The 21,776-nt window shown below is 43.0% G+C and overlaps 1 protein-coding gene and 1 pseudogene across 13 annotated transcripts in view; both read left to right on the forward strand.

The window, feature by feature from the left end:
* Positions 1–7,871, forward strand: part of LOC311220824 (vasculin-like) — a 64,817-nt gene extending 56,946 nt beyond the window's left edge. For 9 of the 12 annotated variants that reach the window (XM_084304450.1, XM_084304449.1, XM_084304446.1 and 6 more), the window contains 2 exons: positions 5,005–5,107; positions 6,933–7,871. In XM_084304450.1, coding sequence (XP_084160576.1) covers positions 5,005–5,107; positions 6,933–7,091 — 262 coding nt within the window. In that variant the 3' untranslated portion in view covers positions 7,092–7,871. Of the gene's footprint in view, positions 1–5,004; positions 5,108–6,932 lie in introns of those variants that run through there. The other 3 variants (XR_014619272.1, XR_014619273.1, XR_014619274.1) reach the window with 2 other exon arrangements.
* LOC311220859 (very low-density lipoprotein receptor-like) overlaps positions 1–21,776 on the forward strand; it is a 305,676-nt pseudogene that overhangs the window by 108,165 nt on the left and 175,735 nt on the right. The window lies entirely within an intron of this gene.

Here is a 21,776-nt window from a genome sequence, read left to right on the forward strand (position 1 = left end):
GTGGAAGCTCCCACCAGATCACCCACTCCTGCACGGGCTCCTCTCCAAGGGCTACAGGTCTGGCCTGGAGCCTGCTCCTGAGGGGCTCTCCATGGGCCTCCTTCAGGTCAGGTTCACCTGCTCCACAATGGGCTCCTTCCACAGGCTGCAGTGTGGAGATCTGCTCCATCATCATACACCATGGGCTGCAGGGGGACAACCTGCTTCACCATGGGCCTCTCCACAGGCCATAGGGGAACTTCTGCTCCAGTGCCTGGAGCACCTCCTCCCTCTCTTTCTTCACTGACCTTGGTGTTTGCAGGGCTGTTTCTCACTCCTTGCTCTCCCAGCTGCTGTTGCACAGCAGGATTTTTTTCTTCTTTCCTTTCTTAAATATGTTCTTACAGAGGCACAGCCAACATCTTTTATTGACTCGACTCTGGCCAACGGCTGGTCCTTTTTGGAGCTGTCTGGAACCGGCTCTTCTCTAATATGGGGCATCTTCTGGACTCTTCTCACAGAGGCCACTGCTGCAGCCCCCCTGCTACCAAGCCCTTGCTATGTAAACCCAAGACAGCAGGTTACAATCGCTGTTGGAAGTGGCAGTGACAGTGCCCTTCTGCACAAATTGCCCCACCACTCCCTAGCTGATGCACTACGCCCTGTTTGCCTCCCTTCTTAACCCTCCTCCTGGTTGATGGTTCTCCATTGGTGATGCTTTTGTACATGTGGGGCTGGCTGACACTGCTCCTGGCCCTGTCTAAGCCTCATTAGAGGCCTTGCAGGAACTCCCCTGCATGCCATCATTCCTTGTTCCGCTGCAGAACTTGCCTGTACTGCAGCTGATCACCTTGGCGAGTGGTACTCAAGGTTGTACTCAAGTGTTTAGAATAGAATAGTTCAGTTGGAAGGGACCTTCCAAGATCATCTACTCCGATTGCTTGATCACTTCAGGGCTTACCAAGAGTTAAAGCATATTAATGAGGGCATTATCCAAATGTCTCGAATGCTGGCAGGCTTGGGGCATCAACTGTCTTGCTAGGAAGCCTGTTCCAGTTTTTGACCACCCTCACAGTCAAGTAAATTTTCCTCGAGTCCAGTCTGAACCTCCCCTGGCACAATTTTGTGCACTTCCCATATGTCCTGTCATTGTTTACTAGGGAAAAGAGACCAGCACCTCCCTCTCCACTTCCCCTTCTTAAGAAGTTGTAGAAAGCAATGGGGTCACCTCTTAGCCTTCTGTTCTTCAAACTAGACAACTCAAGTGTCCTCAGCCTCTCGTCATAGGACATGCCTTTGTCACAAAAGGAATTATTCACTTCACTTGTAAGAGAGAAGCAGCAATATATTTATTGATGAAAATAGTGATTTAGCAGAGAGAAACTGTGGTTGAGACAGCAATTTAATAAAGCTCTAATGGTAAATGTGGCATTAACAAGATTCATGATGGCAAGGTCACTTGATTATTTACTGCATAGAGGACAGGGTTAGACAAAGTATCAGGGAGATCCTCACATTGAGTTACGAGGTTCAGAATGGAGTCCCTTTTGCCATACAAACTCTGAGGAGCCTAGATATGAGTGGATCATATCTCAATCCTAGACTTATCAGTTTATATGCACAATCGTTCCTTTATATCAGTTAAGATTACAAAGTTTCAGCGTGCTTAGCAAATTACTTGCAAAGTTTCAACAAGCTAGCTATTAGTCACTTACCGAGTATCTGTCCCAGGTAAGGAATCTCTTGACCTCGAGGAGTAACCTTGAGAGACATCCCTGCTAAAGGGGAAGATCTTGGCATACAGGTTGCTGCAGTACAGGAGAGCTTAGCAGGCTCTTGTCTGTCCCCTATTTATGGGCTAAGAAGATTGACTACTAGTCATATTTGCATACCAGCCATATTTGTTGCATGATCCATTAGTCCTTGGATTTATCTCCCCTGAATCTACCTTGAGCCAGGTTAGGCTGTCATGACCAGGAGCATTCATCACAATCGCCACTGATGGTTATCACCTGAGCAGGGTTACAGGTGAAGGGTCAGGTTTGGGGGGAGCAAGAAGAGTACACAGCCACAGGGACTTATTTCCAAAACAACCTCATAGACACCTAGGCCAAAGAGCATGTCCATGAGTGGGTAAATCACATCCCCCTATCATGCATCAGCATCCACAAGACTGTGATGGACTATTAAAGACTAGACTGAAGGCAATGGGTGCTGGGACATTCAAAATTGGGATGCACATTTGGCAAAGGCCACCTGGTTAGTCAACACTAGGGGATCTGCCAATTGAGCCAGACCTCCCCAGTCAAACCTGTTACATACTGTAGAAGGGGATAAAGTCCCTGTAGTGCACATAAAAATGCCAGCCATATTTGATTGGTGCATGGTCTGTTAGCCATTAGATCTATCTCCCCTGAATCTACCTTGAGCCTAGTTTAACTGTCATGACCAGATGCATTCAATATGGTTGTCACTGATGGTTATCGCCCAAGCAAGGTTACAGGTGAAGGGTCAGGTTAAGGGGGGCCAGGAGTACACTGCCACAGTTTTCCAGCCCTTTTACCAGCTTTGTAGCCCTCTGCTGGATGCTTTCAAGTACCTTAACATCCTTTTTATGTTGTGGAGCTCAGAACTATGCTCACTATTCAAGGTGAGACCACACCAACACTAAATATAGTGGGAGAATCACCTCTTTTGACTGGCTGGCTATGCTGTGTTTAATGCATCCCAAAATGTGGTTTGCCCTCCTGGCTGTCAGGGCATGCTGCTGACTCATGTTGAACCTATTGTCATCCACCACCCTGGATTCCTTTCTGCTGAGCTGCTCTCAAGCTACTCATCTTACAGACTATCAGTGTCTGGCATTACTTCATCCTTGATATAGAACTTGGCATTTAGCTTTGTTGAACTTCATGCTGTTGCCAATCGCCCAATGCTCCAATCTATCTAGATCCCTCTGCAAGGCCTCTCATCTCTTCAGGGTGTCAGCAGCACTTCCCAGTTTAGTATCATCAGCAAGCTTGCTGAGGATGCATTCCACTCCTGCACCCACATCATTGATAAAAACATTGAATAAGACTGGCCCAATTGTGCTCTGGGGAATGCCTCTAGTGACTGGCTACCAGTGTGGTGATTTTACCGTGCTAGGCAGCTGAACACCACAACTGCTCTCTCACTCCCCCTCCTTAGATGAGGAGGGGAAGAAGTAAAGCAAAGAACAACTCACGGGTTGAGATAAGGATAATTTAATTAAAGGGAAAAAATAATAATAATTATTATTAAGGAAAGATTATTATTAACTAAACAATTTAACTAAAGGGAAAAACAAGGGAAAGGTGAAAAGGGAGGGGGAAAGGGAAAAAAGAAAAACAAAAAACAAACAAAACAACTAAAGGCTATATGGAAGTGCAGAGGAAAGAAATTACTCTCTACTTCCCACAAATGAGCGATGCTTGACCACGTCCTTGAAGCAGGGCCTCAACGCACATAGCCGGTGTTCAGGAGGACAGATGTTTTCACAACAAGAGCCCACCCCTCCCCTCTTCTTCCTGTTTCCACCTTTTATTGCTGAGCGTGACATCATATGGTATGGAATATCCCTTTGCTTGGTTTAGGTTAGCTGCCCTGGTGATGATTCTTGCTCACCTTTTTGCCCACCCCCTAGGAGGGTTAGAGTGAGTCCTGATGCTGTGCCAGCACTGCTCAGCAGCAGACACAACACTGGTGTGATAACACTGCTGTTCCAGCTACAAGTGCAGAGCACAGCACGGTATGGGCTGCTGCAGGGGAAGTTAACATCACATCCAGACCCAGTACAACCAGCTAGATGTAACCCCATTCACTACAAGCCTTTGAGCTCTACCGTTCAGACGGTTCATCACCCAGTGTAGCATGAACTTGTTTATCTCATAATTGGACAGTTTGTTTAGAAGGATGCCATGAGGCTAAGTATGAAAGGCCTTAAAAATTCCAGAATGATTACGTCCAATGTTTTCCTTTCACCCACCAAGCAGGTGACCTTATCGTGGAAGGAGATCAAATTACTAAGGCAGGCCTTTCCCTTGATGAATCCATGAAGTCATTTACCTTGGATAACTTCTTAGATAAATATCTTGACAATGGAAGTTGGAGTTTAATGGTCTGTAAAGTCTACGTCATGGCAACACTAGATAAGCTTTCAAGAGAAACACTTCATCAACAGCTGAACTTGCATATGGTCCAAAATATTTTCTCTTTTGCTTTTTTTATTGCTGCAGTTCTGGAGAGCAGCCATCCAATTGAAACAATAGGAAAAACTGAGGTTCTTATTAGCCTGGTTTCCATAAGAGTTTATTTGAAACATCGGGCAGCTTATGCTGAGAGTGGCTATATCTGGGAATGTTGTCAGTTGTTGCACACTGGAACAGGCTCCCCAGGGAAGTGGTCACTGCACCGAGCCTGTCTGAATTTAAGAAGAGATTGGACTGTGCACTTAGTCACATGGTCTGAACTTTTGGGTAGACCTGTGCGGTGTCAAGAGTTGGACTTGATGATCCTTAAGGGTCCCTTCCAACTCAGGATATTCTATGATTCTATGATTCTATGATTAATAAATATCTTGAAGCGATACAACAGGAAACTTAGCTTTTGTTGGTACATTTACTGGATTGGCAGAAGGGGGCAGGGTCTGTTTTGTATATGAAACCTGATGGCAGAAAATTTAATACTTGGTGTGTGCAAGTAATGGTGTAGATATTTGCTTGAAATTAAAAATGTGTTCTATAGATAAAATATTACTACTTAGGTTTTGTAGCCTAATTAAATGTAGTAGCAAAAACAGGGTCAGCTGTGAAGGACCTGAGAACTTCTCAACTTCTGTGCTTTATGTATCTTACGCTTTTAACCTACTTTTATATAAGAGTTTGTTTAAAAATCAAATTATGAACTAATCCATATATTACACATCTTTACCTATTCACGTAGGCAGAGCTTGAAATGTCTGAGTACGTGTAGAAATTCCTTAATATTGTCCTTTTTATTTTAAAGGTTGTTAAAGGAGATGGGCTGGCAGGAAGAGAGTGAAAATGATGAAACATGTGCTCCACTAACAGAGGATGAGATGAGGGAATTCCAAGCCATTAGTGAACAGGTAACGTTAAGTTGATGTTCCATTATGAACTTGCAAGTGGCTACCCTAAATACCTACCTTTTAAGGAGGATCCCCAATAATTTTGATAGTTAAGGGTGATGCCATTTCAGTACCCTGTTTCTTTCCTCTCCTTGCCTTCCTTGTCCTTTCAGAAAAACAGCTGGTTAAAAAAGATATGGGAAGCAGTACTTATTTTAGATGAGGTCTATTCTCAAAATATCAAAGAAAGAAGAGAGGATGGATTCTAATTAGTTTCAGCATTGCTGGTTACAGAATTGCACAGGCCTTCTAGCTCCTCAACTCAGCCTGAGGAAAGGGAATTTTCTTTCAAGGTCTTTATGCAGCTTCCTTGGCTTCCTTCACTGTAAATCGAGGAACATATAATTCACTAGTAACAGAGTCTGAGCACACAATCTACAACTGATTTTTTATTTTTTGAAGTAGTAGACTGCTGGCTTGGGTTTATGTGGCAAGGTTTTGGTAGCAGGGGGGCTGCAGGGGTGACCTCAGTTAGAAGAATCCAGAAGCTGCGCCATGTTAGATAAGAGCCAGTTCCAGCCAGCTCCAAAAGGGACTTGATGCTGGCCAGAGCCAAGACAATAAATTATGTTGTTTATGCCTCTGTAAGAGCATATTTAAGAAGAGGAAAATAACTGCTGTGCAACAGCAGCTGGGAGAGCAAAGAGTGAGAAACAACCCTGCAAACACCAAGGTCAATGAAGAAGTAGGGGGAGGAGCTGCTCCAAGAGCTGGAGCAGAAGTTCCCCTGACGTCTGTGGAGAGGACCAGGGTGGAGCAGGTTGTCCCCCATGGTGTACAACAGCAGAGCAGATTTCTACACTGCAGTCTGTGGAGGAGCCCATGGTTGAGCAGCAGGTGAAGCTGATCTGAAGGAAGCTGCGGCCTGTGGAGAACCCCTGCTGGAGCAGGCTCCGTGCTGGACCTGTTGCCTGTGAAGAGGAGCCCATTCAGGAGCAGGTGACCTGGCAGGAGCTGCTGCCCGTGAGAGACCCGTGTTGGAGCAGTTTGCTTCTGAAGGATGGAGCTATGATACAGACTCATATTAGAGCAGTTATTGAAGAGCTGCTGCCTGTGGAAGCCCACGAAGGATCAGTTTGGGAAGGACTTTATCCTGTGGGAGGGACCCCATGCTGGAGCAGGGGAAGAGTGACCATGAATGAATAGCAGAAACAAAGTGTTATGGACTGACCACAACCCCCATTCCCCAGCACTGCTTGGGGGGAGGATGTTGAAGAAGGTAGATGGGGGGAAGGTGTTTTTAGTTTGCTTTTAGTTTCTCTCTGTTCTGGCCTGCTAGTGATAGGCAATAAATTATATCAGTCTCCCTATGCTGAGTCTGTTTTGCCTGTGATGATAATTGTTGAGTGATCTCCCTGTCCTTATCTCAACCCTTGAGCCCTTTGCATTGTATCTTCTTCCCCTTTCCCTTTGAGGAAGGGGAGTGAGAGAGCCATTGTGGTGAAGTTCAGCTTCCCAGCTGAGTAAAACCACCACAACTGCAGAAAAATGGACTGCATCATGAGAGAGACCACTCTGAGAGTCACTGGGGTTAAATGTCTGAGGAAGTAGATGGGAAGAGAGTAAACTCTTGTTCACTTAGCTTAGTATGATTGGAAGCTCTTGGATGCAGGTGGCTGGTTCAGAAGTGAAGGCTCTCAGGTGAATTTTCATTTGTGTGTATATAAAACACGTAGTGCTGTGGATCTAATGTAGCCCATAAATGAAGACAGAGAATGTTGAAATGCAACAGGTTGTTGTGTTTTTCTCTCTCTAAATAAATCTGTTTGTTTGTTTGTTTTTTCAGTTACAAAAAAATGGCCTTCGGAAAAATGGCATTTTGAAAAATGGCCTTATCTGCGATTTTAAATTTAGCCCCTGGAAAAACAGCACTTTCCAACCTGCTCTGGAGAATGATGATTCTGAGACAAGCAGCAGTGATACATCAGATGATGATGATGTGTGAAGATTTCTGTAACATCTGTAGATGCTCATTTTGTTCTCATGAAAATATGGGGATGTATTGTTTAAAACAAATCTTAATTTATGTTGTAACATGCCTCATTAGAGGAAGATTGATGGGACTTCTCTCTGAAGAAAGCAAGGAACGTTGTGTTGGGTGTGTTGAACATTGCTATAATTTCTTTGTAAACAAATGTTTTAGAATGAGGACTTAGGTTGACCCAGCATTGACTTTCTTCCTCACTGCAGCATTTCTGACTAGCAATGTGACAATGTAACAAATCAGACTCTCTCATTTAATAATAAAAGCAAAAAGAATTGCAATATCTTGCAAAGCTTCTGTCTTAGTGTCCAAGTATAGACTTGAAAAAAAAAAAAAGCAGCTTAACACAGTTTTGCTTGTCATTTCTTTCTTACAATGGAAATCCTCAAATCCACTTTGTATGCAAAAAGGGCAATGTAGAGTGCTGTCTAAAATGAGCGAAGTACACTAAAACTCTTTTCCTTAATTTATCTGTTCTACTTCTTCCACACATAATTGTTCTTTAGCTATTGTAGTGTAGTCATTGTTATTAATGACAAAAAGACCTGATGTTATGGTTCCAAATTTCTAGAAGTAACCTTTAAATTGAAAGCTTTATGGGTTATTGCAAGACCCAATATGCCACAGTGAACACATTCTTTTGGGAAAATAAGTACTTTGAATTTACTTTTCACCGGCAGAAAAATAATTAAACTGACTGGATTTGTCCACTACATTGAAAATAAACTGATTTACAGAGTATTGTCTCAGTGCATAGCATTAACGGTATTGTTTTTAAATCTAGTAAGTTTTGTTTGCATTTATATTAAATGTACTCTGGCAGGAGTCATTGCATTTCAGAATGACATAAAGATATTTTTATCACCAGTTCTTGCTTTGTAGCAGCAGAAGTATATCTATGCAATAAGCATCTGTTTTGATTATATATTTTCCACAAGGTTGTGTAAACTATGTAGCATTAATCCATGAGCACAACTGCTCTCAGTGATGTCACATACACTTATAGTACAGCTTATATAGACATTCCTCGTCAAGATATTTTTGAATTGCACTACTTTTTATAGTAAGTAATTCACAATTTTAAACTCTAAAGCAAAAATATCAAGATTAGCTTTTGTCCATGTTTAACTTTTTTAGGAAAAACCTTTTTAAATAAGGTGATATCTAACAATTTTGGGCCAAAGATGTAGCGTGTTTTTCTTTTTCCTTTTTATTAGTTTAAATAAGGGGGGTTATTCAATACATCATTTTTTTTTCATTTCTTTCTTTGAACAAACATTCAAATGTTGGTGTAGTTTATTTTGGCACAATGTTTTCAAATATGCCATTTTGTTGTCTAAATTTTAGAGGATAAAAATGTTTGTTTTTTTGAAGAGAAAACTGCTGTATCAGTAATGAAGTCTTTCCTAATTGTATGCCTTAAACATGTGTGGAATAATTGCCTGAGGTGACTTGGAAATTAAACTGATATTCACATTTTAAAGAAAAGGTTTTGAAAGGACTGAAGAAGCTTCCAGGGTGGAGTGTAGCTGCACTACATAGGAGTTCCCTAAGCCTTCAATCTTAGATGTTAATCACACTGGGGGAACTTGGTGTGCTGACTCTTAAGAGGAACAGTACAGAGTGTGGAGCGGAGTGGAGACACCGAAGCTAGGCTCTGTGATAAGATGGGAACTTGATTGTTCTTGTACAGACCAAAACCGATAAACTTCACATTTGCTACCCTGAGCCAACGGCCTGTCATGTTTTTGACAAAATGCTGTACTGCAGTGAACTTTTCTCATTATAATATTATAATACCAAAACACACCTCCATCCCAAAAACTACCCATCTCCAAGGTGTGACCACCCCTCACCGAGCATGCACTCTGGATTTCTCTGAAACTATACTTTTAAACACAAGTGAGAAAACTTTGCAGCAATTGTAACCAAGATATGTATGACTAGAGTCACTCAAGCTCCACCTAAAAGATAGAAAATAATATAAATTGGCTTAAGAGAGAAAGGTTGTTAGGGAAGATACCATTGTGAAGGATACCTTCTGACTCCTGGGATCAGTTGACGGGCTGAGTCTCTCTTCCTCCCCCGTTGGGACGCCTTTGGGTAAGATTTGAACGCTTGGTTATACCAAGTGCCTCCCTGGGAAACTTATAAATCTCTATAGAGTCGCTTTATACTTTTTAACATGTTTATAGCCAGGCTGTGTTACTCATACTTTTGGTATTTGTATGTGCTTTGCAGACAGTGAATTTATCACCGGCAATCCAAAGAACCTGTGTACCGTTTGCTTTAATAAATTGCACTCACCTTTAATGCAACAGAGAAATTGGTGTATTTGGCAGGATTGCCATGGATAAACTGCAAACATACAAATGTCCCCCTTCCCAGGCTGGGAAGGAGTGGGCTCAAAAATTTTAGAAATATGGAGAGACAGTGGTAGAACGGATTAAGCAGTGTCAGGTTATGCAAAAGATTGGAGTGAAAAAAGGTGAAGGTGTAATTTGTGCAGTATTAGGAGTCTGTTTGTCTTACACTCAGCAAGAAGCTAAGGAAATTTCTGCTCCCAAACTAGTTTCTGATGTGGAATATACAACTTTAAAATGGGAAAATGTGGTGTTAAAGTCATCATTAGCCTTTGAAAGGGAGACAGGAAGAACATTAGGAATCAGTTGCTAAACTTTTGAATGAGAATAGTCATCTTAAACAATTGCTGGAAAGGTTTAATCATTTCTTAGATAAAATGCAACCTGCTCCAGTTAAGCAGGTTCGTAGATTAACGCATAGTGCAGACCCTGAAAGTACCATGCCAGGAGAGCATAACTGCTCCTTAACTGCATGAGCTGCATACTGGGCAGGTGGTATAGATCCTCAGGAGAGGGGAAACACTAGAAATTAGAGCCACAGGCTATTCCAACCTGGCTGTAGCAGTACAGAAAGCAGCCTGCATACAGGTGATATATGAAAGATTTGAATTTAGGAAATCCCCAGTGTTAGCCCTTATCGACCCAGCTCAATTAACCCCTCTCATCCGTGGACTCCCTGATTGTTTTAAGATGTTTGTAGCAAATACCCAGGATTGCATACAAGCTGTTCATAGGGAAGGTGATTGTGGTTGTAGACAAAATCTGCACTCTCCCATTCCCACCTGGAGTGAATTTGCACAAGACAGATAAGTATGGACGCTGAATGGGCTGGATTAGTTCATCCAGTATTAAGTCCCCAGATCACTCCTGGCGAGTTCACCAAATCCACACTCAAAACCCCAAATACCCCAAATTCAAAGAGAGGTTCAAACCTAATAAGGAACAGGGTGAGTTGTGGTGTAAGGCCCTAGATTTGGGTGTACCCTGACCAATCTTGCTTGGCATCTCTATGGAGGTTCTCCATACATTAGTCCAATCTCTGGGTAAGGAAAATATTCCAGCTGGGGAGAATTGCCTAACTGGAAAACTCCCAACCCATAAGGAAAGTACACCTTCTGCACCGAGCCCAATTGACGAGGCAGAAGCTAACCAAAAAAACTCCTATCTCCGGGGAGGGCAGTGAGCCACCCTGCTTGGCAGGTATTAGCAATTCAATGGCTCTGTTGAATACTCTGACCCTACCATTGCCCTTCCCACTGGACCCCGAAAAATACTGCTAAACTTTCTCATTGACACTGGGGCCCAAATGTCAGTAATTACCCATGAGACAGCACAAACCCTGGGTATAAGACCTGGTTGACACATGGTTGAAGTCACAGGAATCGACAGTGTGAAGAAAGAATGTCCCACCACAAAAATTTCACTCTGGCTGCCAGAGGTATGAAAATTAACCAGGGCAGAAGTATTAGTTGGTGCTGCATATACTAATATTTTAGGATTTGACATACTGGGTAGATGAATGTGGAAACTCCCAGATGGGATGGTGTGGAGTTTCACGACACATCAAAGGAATTCAGGCACAGTGAGATTGTCTGTTACAAACATTTATACCCTTACCCCCCTCTAAAATCACTAATGTTTGGCAATATCCATTGCCAGCAGCAGCACTTATGGGGATTGACAGTGTGGTAACAGAATTGGAAGAAAGAGGCATTATTAAAAGGACTCATTCACCTTACAGTTCACTGGTGTGGCTGGTAAAGAAACCAACCGGGCAATGGTGTTTTACCATGGATTACAGACAGTTAAATGCTAATACCATACCTTTGACTGCCACAGTTCCAAACATGGCAGAAATAGTGACATTGATACAAGGTGCTGCCCATTCTTAGATGGCTGCACCAAAATGAAAGTCTGTGCATCTAGCAATACAATCACCCCAAGCATTATACTAAACCAGGAGAATATCCTACAGGATTTCACACTGGACAACCTGTGCTGGTAAAAATGCCTCAGACTGGAACAGTAGCAATGGTACCAACTATCCCCAAAAAACTCTACGCATGGCAAGCCAAAGATTGTTCAGGAAAAGTACACCGGATTAGCACTCAGTGGATTTCACCCTCTTTTTAACCCTGCCGGTTGAATACAACCAAGCATATTTTCTTTCCTTTTGTGTTCACAGGAATCCTGAGTGAACTGCATGTAGACAGTTGGAGAATGAAAAATCAGCAGTTTGAATTGATAAAACTATACTTTACCCTGACCTTAATGCAATCCCCTTTGGTTCATAGCCAAAAAGACACAGAATGGCCATGATCCCAAGTCCACGTTAAATACACTGGAATTAAGGGAACACGTGCCGTCAGGGAAAACTTAAACTTGGCTACTGTGGTTGTGCATGGAGCTGAGGTGTTTCACCATGACATGTCATAATGACCCTTGGAACAATGCATTGTCACGATATAGTGCAAGTGTTGGAAAACTGCAAAACAAAAGAACTTAAATCTCTCAACTCTAGCTATACAAGGAGATGAAGTGTTTTCAAAAGATGAGTGGAGTTGGAATGACTCTCTTCGGATGGCTGAACTTCAAGCCATTTCAGGACAGACAATACAAATCAGTTGCCTAATAACTAATGCGTCTACTTACAATAGGCTGACTGAAATTAAGATGATTTATTGTTGAGGTTTAACCCAGCTGGCAGCTAAGCTCCACACAGCTGTTCATTCACCCTCCCCCCACCCCCTTGTGGGACAGGAGAAAATCAGGAAAAAAAAGTGAAAGCTTATGGGATTAGATAAAGACACTTTATTAGGATAGAAAAGAAAGGATAATAATAATAATAATAATAATAATAATAATAATAATAATAATAATAATAATAATAATAGTGTGTACAAATCAAGTGATACACAATGCAATTGCTCACCACCAGCTGACAAGCCTGTCCTCAAGCAGCAGATCCATCCCTCCCCACCCCAGCCAGCCCCCCATATTAATTGTTCAGCATGACGTCAGATGGGATGGAATACCCCTTTGGCTAGTTTGGGTCACCTGTCCTGGGTCTGTCCCCTCCCAGCTCCTGCTGCACCCCCAGCCTGCCTGCTGGCAGGACAGTGTGAGAAGCTGAAAAGTCCTTGGCTTAGTGTAAGCACTGCTCTGCAACAATTAAAACACCTGTGTGTTATCAACATTATTCTCATCCTAAATCCCAAACACAGCACCATGCCAGCTACTAGGAGGAAAATTGACTCTCTCCTAGCCAAAACCAGGACAATAGCCACCCCTTATTCCATACCATTTATGTCATGCTTAGGTCCCACACTTCCCAATACATTCCAATTAGTCACCACCTTCATATATGTATATAAAATGTCCACTGAGCTTGTGGAGTCTGTGACTGACTTTGGGCTCTATCTGTCCCAGCAGTCTTTCAGGGCAGAAGGGATGATGTGTGATGTTGGATCATCACATGCTGAAGCTTGTTCTGGTTCCATCACACCACTGTGCTTGTCCAATTCTATCAAAATTCATTCATCATTATCTGCATGGCTGTTACTGTGATACCATTAATGGGACATTGACATGTAGCAATCAAGGTAGTGATGACATACAGCATTATATAATAATTAACATAATACAATTCAACTCGTGGGCTATTCCCACCCAACATCAGATCCCCTTGAGGTACACATCGGACCTCCCCATTCCTCCCCCATAACGAAGATGCTTTAACCGCTTGGCTTGCTTGATTGCAGCATGTTTCACAATCATGAATAACTTGTGCAATAGCAGTCATGGTCAGGTTTGCCCATTGATCCTAAGCCCATCTGTATGTTGCAGCTCTTCCTTGATGGCCTGAGGTGTCATGGGCCCATCGAACCATAAATAATTCACCCTTATGTTGCCAGTCCAGGTCCACCTGAGCCACTTCAATCTTAGCAGCCTGATCCACCTGCTGGTTTTTCTGATGTTCTTCAGTATCCCGATTCTTGGGCATGTGAGCATCTATGTGGCATACCTTTACAGCCAGGTTCTCTACCCGAGCAGCTATATCTTGCCACAATGCAGCAGCCCAGATGGGTTTGCCTTTGCACTGCCAGTTGCTCTGTTTCCATTGCTGTAACCACCCTCACAGGGCATTTGCTACCATCCATGAATCAGTGTAGAGATGGAGAACTGTCTACTTTTCTCATTCAGCAATATCTAAAGCCAGCTGAATGGCCTTCACTTCTGCAAACTGACTCGATTCACCTTCTCCCTCAGCAGCTTCTGCAGCTCGTCGCATAGGACTCCATACAGCAGCCTTCCACCTCCGACATTTTAACAGAATCACAGAACTGTAGGGGTTGGAAGGGACCTCAAGAGATCATTGAGTCCAACCAACCCTGCCAAAGCAGGCTCCCTAGTGCAGGTTGCCCAGGTAGGAGTCCAGACATGTCTCGAATATCTCCAGAGAAGGAGACTCCACAACCTTCCTGGGCAGCCAGTTCCAGTGCTCCGTCACCCTCACTGTGAAGAAGTTCTTTCGCTTGTTGGTGCGGAACTTACTGTGATCCATTTTGTGGCTATTGCCCCTTCCCCTGTCCCCACAAACCTCTGAAAAGAGGTTGGCCAAATCCCTTAGTCTCCCACACTTAAGGTATTTGTAAATATTAATAAAATCCCCTCTCAGTCTTCTCTTCTCAAGGCTGAACAGACCCAGGTCACTCTTGTCCCCTGTGCTGTGGGGTCAGTCCTTGGGATGCAGTCCTTGGTGAACTGATCCAGCGTGGGCTTCCCACAGGCAGCAGCTCTTCCAGAACTGCTCCAGATATGGGTCCATACCATGGGGTCCATCCCTCAGGAGCAAACTGCTCCAACCTGGGTCCCACATGGGCAGCAGCTCCTGCCAGGTCACCTGCTCCTCTCCATATGGCTCCTCTCCACGGGCTACAGGTCTGTCCCGGAATCTGCTCCAGCAGGAGTATTCCACAGGCCACAGCCTCTGTCGGTGCAGGTCCACCTGCTCCACCATAGTTTCCTCCACGGGCTGCAGGGGGACAGCCTGCTCCACTGTGGTCCTCACCATAGGCCGCAGGGGACTTCTGCTCCGGTGCCTGGAGCACCTCTCCCTCTCCTTCTTCACTGACCTGGGCGCCTGCAAGGCAGTTCCTCACTCTTCTCACTCTCTCAGCTGCTGTGAGGCACAGCGTTTTTTTCCCTATCTTAAATATGCTCTCACAGAGGCACAAAAAAACATCACTTATTGGCTCGGCTCTGGTCAGCAGCGGGGCCCTTACCAAACATGGATCCTTCTCACAGAAGCCACTCCTATGGCCCCAAGCTCAGATCCTCTGTATCCCCGACTACAAAACCCCAGAGGACGACCTTGCGTTTCCCAGGACTCTTTCTGCCAGAGGCTCCAGGTGGGGGCATTCTCCCTGGCTGCAGTGTAGGGCACATTCTTTACAACTGGTCCTGTTCAAACTGGCCCAAGGGCTACTGCATGAACTATTTCCTGCTTGATTTGTTCAAAGGCTTGTCGTTGTTCAGGGCCCCATTCAAAATCATTCTTCTTACGGGTTACTTGGTAGAGCGGGTTTACAATCAGACTGTAATTTGGCATGCGCATTCTCAAAAACCCCACAACACCTAGGAAAGTCTGTGTTTCTTTTTTGTTAGTTGGTGGAGACATAGCTGTTATTTTGTTGATCACATCCATTGGGATCTGACGACGTCCATCTTGCCATTTTATTCCTAAAAACTGGATCTCTCGTGCAGGTCCTTTGACTTTATTTTGCTTTATGGCAAAACCGGCCTTCAGAAGGATTTGGACTATTTTCTTCCCTTTCTCGAAAACTTCCTCTGCTGTGTCACCCCACACAATAATGTCATCGATGTACTGCAGGTGTTCAGGAGCTTCCCCCTGCTCCAGCGCAGACTGGATCAGTCCATGGCAAATGGTAGGGCTGTGTTTCCACCCCTGGGGCAGCCGATTCCAGGTGTATTGGACGCCCCTCCAAGTGAAAGCAAACTGTGGCCTGCACTCTGCTGCTAGAGGGATGGAGAAAAATGCATTAGCGATATCAGTTGTGGCATCCCACTTGGCTGCCTTTGATTCTGGTTTGTACTGGAGTTCTAGCATGTCCGGCACTGCAGCACTCAGTGGTGGCGTGACTTTGTTCAGGCCATGATAGTCCACTGTTAGTCTCCATTCACCATTAGACTTTTGCACTAGCCATATGGAACTATTAAAAGGTGAATGAGTCTCGGTTGGTGCAATATTGCTGCCGGTGCACAGTTGTGGTAGCGATTGGCACTTGCTGTTCTTCGACCCTCAGCAACCCCACAACAGAAGGGTCCTCTGAGAGACCGGGGAAGGTAGGCAATTGTTTAATGCCCTCTGTCTCTAAGGCAGCTATGCCAAAAGCCCACCAGAACTCTTTTGGGTCCTTGAAATATCCTCTTCTAAGATAGTCTATGCCAAGGATACATGGAGCATCCGGGCCAGTCACAATACGGTGCTTTTGCCACTCATTCCCAGTCAGACTCACTTCAGCCTCCAATACAGTCAACTGCTGAGATCCCCCTGTCACTCCGTAAATACAGATGGGCTCTGGCCCTTTATAGCTCGATGGCATTACAGTACATTGTGCACCGGTGTCTACTAAAGCCTTATACTTCTGTGCGTCTGACGTGCCAGGCCATTGAATCCACACAGTCCAATAAACTCGATTGTCCCTTTCCTCCCCCCGGCTGGAGGCAGGGCCCCTGGTCAGAACCTTAATTTCTTTGTCTGAAGGACTGTCTGCTGGAAGTTGGAGCAGCATGCTTGTGGTGGTTTTACTGTGCTAGGCAGCTGAACACCACAACCGCTCTCTCACTCCCCCTCTGTAGAAGAGGAGGGGAAGAAGGAAAGGAAAGAACAACTCACGGGTTGAGATAAAGATAATTTAATTAAAAGGTAAAAAAATATTAAGGAAAGATTATTATTAATTAAACAATTGGCTTAAAGGGAAAAAAGGGAAAGGGGAAAAGGGAGGGGGAAAGGGAAAAACAAAACAAAACAAGTATAGGCTATGTGGAAGTGCAGAGGAAAGAAATTACTCTCTACTTCCCACAAATGAGCGATGCTTGACCACGTCCTTGAAGCAGGGCCTCAATGCACATAGCCGGTGTTCGGGACGACAGACGTTTTCACCATGAGAGCTCACCCCTCCCCTCTTCTTCCTCTTTCCACCTTTTATTGCTGAGTGTGACATCATATGGTATGGAATATCCCTTTGGTTGGTTTAGGTGCTTTTGGTTTTTGATTCAAAGATCGAAGCCGTAATTCCTTTAAGTGGTATATTCTTTGTTGCAGCGCTGGATGCACGGGGGATCTCTCCACCTATCGTGCGTACCCAAAGCAAAAAGCAGTCTTGAATTTATACAATCAATCTATCAATATTCTACAAGCACCTATACATATGCATTACCTATCCCCGCCTTCCCTCGCTTCTCATGCTAATTAGCCTTTTGGCACCTTGCGCCTGCGTAGAGCCTTCCAAGAATTGTGGGCAGGGGTCTTTGGGACGTGGGCAGGGGTCTCTGGGAGGAAGACCCCGAGTCTTCCTCACAGTGTACTTTTCACCTTTGGTCAGGAATCTGCTGAATTGGCAGGTTTCTTAATTGCGAGAGCTGGTTGTTGCCAATTCTTCCGTTTGTTGTATCTTTATAATGAATTCCAATGTCCAGTTTTGAGATTTATAGTCCTTACGTTTGTTTCTCTGTCCATCTGCCGCTTCCTTATCATGAGTTTCAGTGTCTTGTTTCGAGATATACAGTCCATGTCTGGGGATTGTCCTTGCCTCCCCAATGCCTCCCCAATACCTCCTTAATCAATCCCCCCTTTTCTTTTCCCATGCAAATTCTTTTGCATCAGATACTTTCATTATTTACAGTAACACAACAAAGCAGGCATCTAAACAACATGCACACAAATATTCCTAACACTACTAATGTGATTAGAGCAATGAACACTTGTCTCAACCATTGGAAATTGGGCAACCAGGAGGTTAACTTATTCCATATTTCACTAAAACTCCATGAAAGATCATCTTTACTGATCTCATGTAGGACCCTTGTCTGCTTCCATATTTCCTCCAGGTCGGTAGAGATCCTTCCACTCTGATCTACACACACAACAACTTGTATTTATTACTGTACAGACTCCCCCTTTTCTGGAAAATCTAGTAAATTCTTTTACTTAATACGGAAATTTTCTTTCCCAATCATTATGATATGTACCCCTCAATACCTTACCATGCACATTTGTCAAGGAGGCTAACATGGACATTCGTTGTAACAATTTCCAATTCCAAACAAGTAATACAAAAGACAATATTAAACTTATACCAACTAATATCAATAAAACAATAATTGGGTGACTCAATGTGTTCAAAATCCCAGTTGCAGTTGGCGACCACCCAAAAAGTGTATCCCACCAGTTGTGACTTGTGTCTCGTTTCACTCTTTGCAAAACTCTGCTTATTTCCTTTGTATCATGATGGACAGTAATTAGAGTCTTCTCTCCATTTTCCTGAATACCTTTTAAAATTCTAATCAGGTCTTGGTGTTTAACTAGTTGCTTCACTAGTGTGAGGTTCATCCCAATAGGTGTAGGTAGTAACTTATGATACATTGTGTTGTTAGACTTGATCAGCTGGTGGGATACCACTGGTGCCAAATATTGAAAATCACACCCGACGATTCTAACAAAGTTACAAATACAGAAATTAGAATGATTTTTGCTATGGAGAGTTATATTCTCCTTGTCTATTTCTACAAAATCACAAGCAGTTCTTAAACACACGCACCCTTTACCAACATATACAAGCACAGTCTTTTGACTAGTATTTGGATGCATTTCAAAGTGGCAGATACCTTGCTCCGTGTCAAAACATACGTCCTGAGCATCAATTGTATTACTTTCACAAATAAATCCTTGTTGTTCCCGGGTAACACATGATTCTAGATTTACGGACTGCCATTTCCCATTCTCCATTCGTGCCCATGTTCTATGCTCTGAAGGATAAAGCACTGTCTTCTCATGGTTTAATCCTAGTGCAAGGATTGGGTGTATAACATAAACTGTAGCATTACGTATAGTAAGCACGAAGGCAGTAGCCATGTTAACAACGGGATCATAAGTAAAATTCACCAGGGTCCACCAAGACTGGAACTTCTTCTCAAAATCATTGGCATTGTCCCAAACTGCCTTTCGGATTTCAGCTGGAAAAATGCCTTCACTTCCTTCCCTAATAATCAGGGCAGCCGTTGCCTGCAACCATAACTGTGCTTGCATACAACTAAGAGCTAAGGATACATTATCTTGAATCATACTAAGTGCATCTATTATTAGTTTGTGGTCTTGGTCTTCTGCATTTTCCCATTTCGGTAACACCTTTGAAACTTGCCATTGGCTAGTTCCCAATGCCAATAAGGATGATTGTAAGGGTTGTTTTAATTTTGTCAAATCACTTGTTGCTGTGGCTAGCTTATTCATTAATATTTCTGAATCAATTCCATTTAAAATTCCTAACCCTGTTCCTAGCATTCCAGTTAAGTGTCTTCGTGTCCTGCCCCTGAAGTGCACTTGCTTCTGTGACCATATTGTCCAATCTTCAAATGATGTTCTTAAGAAAGGAGAACAGGCTGGTTGAACTGCCGAGATGTTGATTTGTATTAGCAACTCAACACGCTTGAGTGACCATTCTGGATTAAATAACAATTGCTGTTGGCCCATGTTCCTTACTACATATGGGCCAGTTTCATAAATTTTGGGTTCCAGTTTGATTAGAGGTGGGGTGTGGGTTGTAGAGGGTCTCACTGTTGTAGGAAGTGCCGCATATATTGTAAAATTTAACATGAGGCCCTCACCATTATTGACTTTGGACTGTTGGCCATTATTATTATTCCAAAAACAGCTGATTTCTACATTCTCTGTTAATGTAAAATTATACCAGCAATCCAATTTACCTGGGCGAATACAACCCTCTTGTTGTCCATTTTTGGAAATCGGTTTAACCAGAATCCCCGTTGCTTTCTCGTCAGTCGTTCCATTAAACATTTGACACCCTATTTTAATTTCATCTCCTATGGTTCTTTGGTGTGTCCACCCTTCCCCTAATTTTTGCCATTCTGATGGTTTATATAAATAGTTAACATTTGTTCGCCAGATGACCATGACTGATAACCTTCCATTAAGATTCTTATCCTCTGCTGTTACGGCTTCAGTCCAAGGCCACCCACCATTCTCTATTATCACAGAGGCACCTTCTTGAATCACAATTACAAATATAAGCCATAAAAACAAAACAATTCTCTGAACAAATCTTCTGCCAACCATATTACCAAATACTCTCAACCTTAATGTCCTCATTTTGATCGACTAAGCTTTAGTTTCAGGTCATCGTCACCTGGTGTTACTTTCCAAGGAGCTCCTGGAGCCTTCTTCACTCGGGAATAGTGGATCCAAGCAGCTTGTTCTCTAATCTTGATAGCAGTGTGAGTTGTCAGCAACACTTGATACGGTCCATTCCATTTTTCCTCTAGGGGTTGTCCTGAAAAAGTCTTTATATATACATAGTCCCCAGGCTTAAAGGGGTGGATTGGTTGATCCAACCCTCTAGCTCTGGTCCCTAACACAAATTTATGTACTTTATTTAATTGTTTCTGAAGTTCAGTTATATAAGCATATAAATATTCTGATCCTAACTGCGTTAGGTCCTCTCCACTAAATAGAAATTGCTACGGCCTTCCATATAAGATTTTGAAGGGACTCAAATTCCCTTTTATTCTAGGTTTAACTCTAATTCCAAGTAATGCTAAAGGGAGGGATTGAGGCCATGACAAATTAGCTTCTTATCCAATTTTAGCTATTTATTGTTTAATTAAATGGTTCATTTTTTCTACCTGTCCACTTGCCTGTGGTCTATAAGGAGTATGCAGTTGCCAATCTATCTTTAGAATCTTACTTATCTGTTCTACCACTTGTGCACAAAAATGTGAAACTCTATCAGAAGACATTGCTACTAGAATCCCAAAGCATGGTATTATTTCATTTAACAAGACTTTAACCACTTCTCTTGCTTTGTTTGTTCGACAGGGAAAGGCTTCAGGCCTTCTTGAAAACGTGTCAGTCAGAACCAGTAAATAATGATACCCCCCTTTTCGAGGGAGTTCTGAAAAATCAATTTGCCACTGTTGCCCCGAATAATTTCCTTTACCCATTATTCCAAATTTTATTCTATTCTTGGTATTGGGGTTATTGTGTAAGCAAATGCTACATTGTTGAGTTATTTGTTTTATCATATCGTCCCACTAATGTCTGACTCAGGCTCTTATGCAGTGTGCCAGCTCCCCAATGCGTTTTATTGTGTTCTGTAAGAACTATGGGCCATGTCAAACTAGAGGGTATTACTATGTGGTTATCTTTTAAATATACTCATCCATCTGGTTTCATTTTACCTTTCAAATCTTCAATTAATTTTAAGTCTTCTTTTGTATAATTTGGATATAGTTTGGATTTTACCGTCTGGTATCAAAGACAATGCCTTCACCTCAGTTATTTCAGCTGCCTGCTTAGCCTCTGCCAATCGATTTCCAATTTCAAAATCGGTGTTCCCCTTTTGGTGTCCCTGACAATGCATGATAGCTACTTTTTCTGGTTGTTTTACAGCCTCTAACAATTTTAAAATTTCTTCAGCATACTTTATGTGTTTTCACTGAGCGGTCAGCAATCCATGTTCTTTCCAAATTGCTCCATGAGCATGTACCACGCCGAATGTATATTTAGAATCTGTCCAAATATTTACCCTTTTTCCCGCTGCCAGTTCCAATGCTCTCGTGAGAGCAACTATCTCCGCCTTTTGAGCTGATGTTCCAGGGGGTAAAGGCTTAGACTCGATTACCTGCTGAGTAGTTGTTATAGCATATCCAGCTTTACGTTGTCTTTGCGTAACAAAACTGCTCCCATCCGTGAACCAAGTTTCTTCCGCATCTTCCATGGGCTCCTCCTTAAGGCCTGGTCGGCTGGAATACACAGTCTCTATAGTTTCTAAACAATTGTGAATCACAGGCTGTGCCGGAGCATCACTAAGAAAAGAGGCTAGATTCACAATATTAGTTATCACAATTTCCACGTTGTCCTGTTCTACCAATATTGCTTGATATTTCAAAATCATCAATTCTTGTTTAAGTTGTTTAAAGACTTTTTGTGCTTCTCCAGTCCAGACTAACTTTGACTGGTTAATCT

This window comes from Netta rufina (assembly GCF_964035555.1).
Source record: "Netta rufina genome assembly, chromosome: W".
NCBI classification, from domain to species: Eukaryota; Metazoa; Chordata; class Aves; order Anseriformes; family Anatidae; genus Netta; species Netta rufina.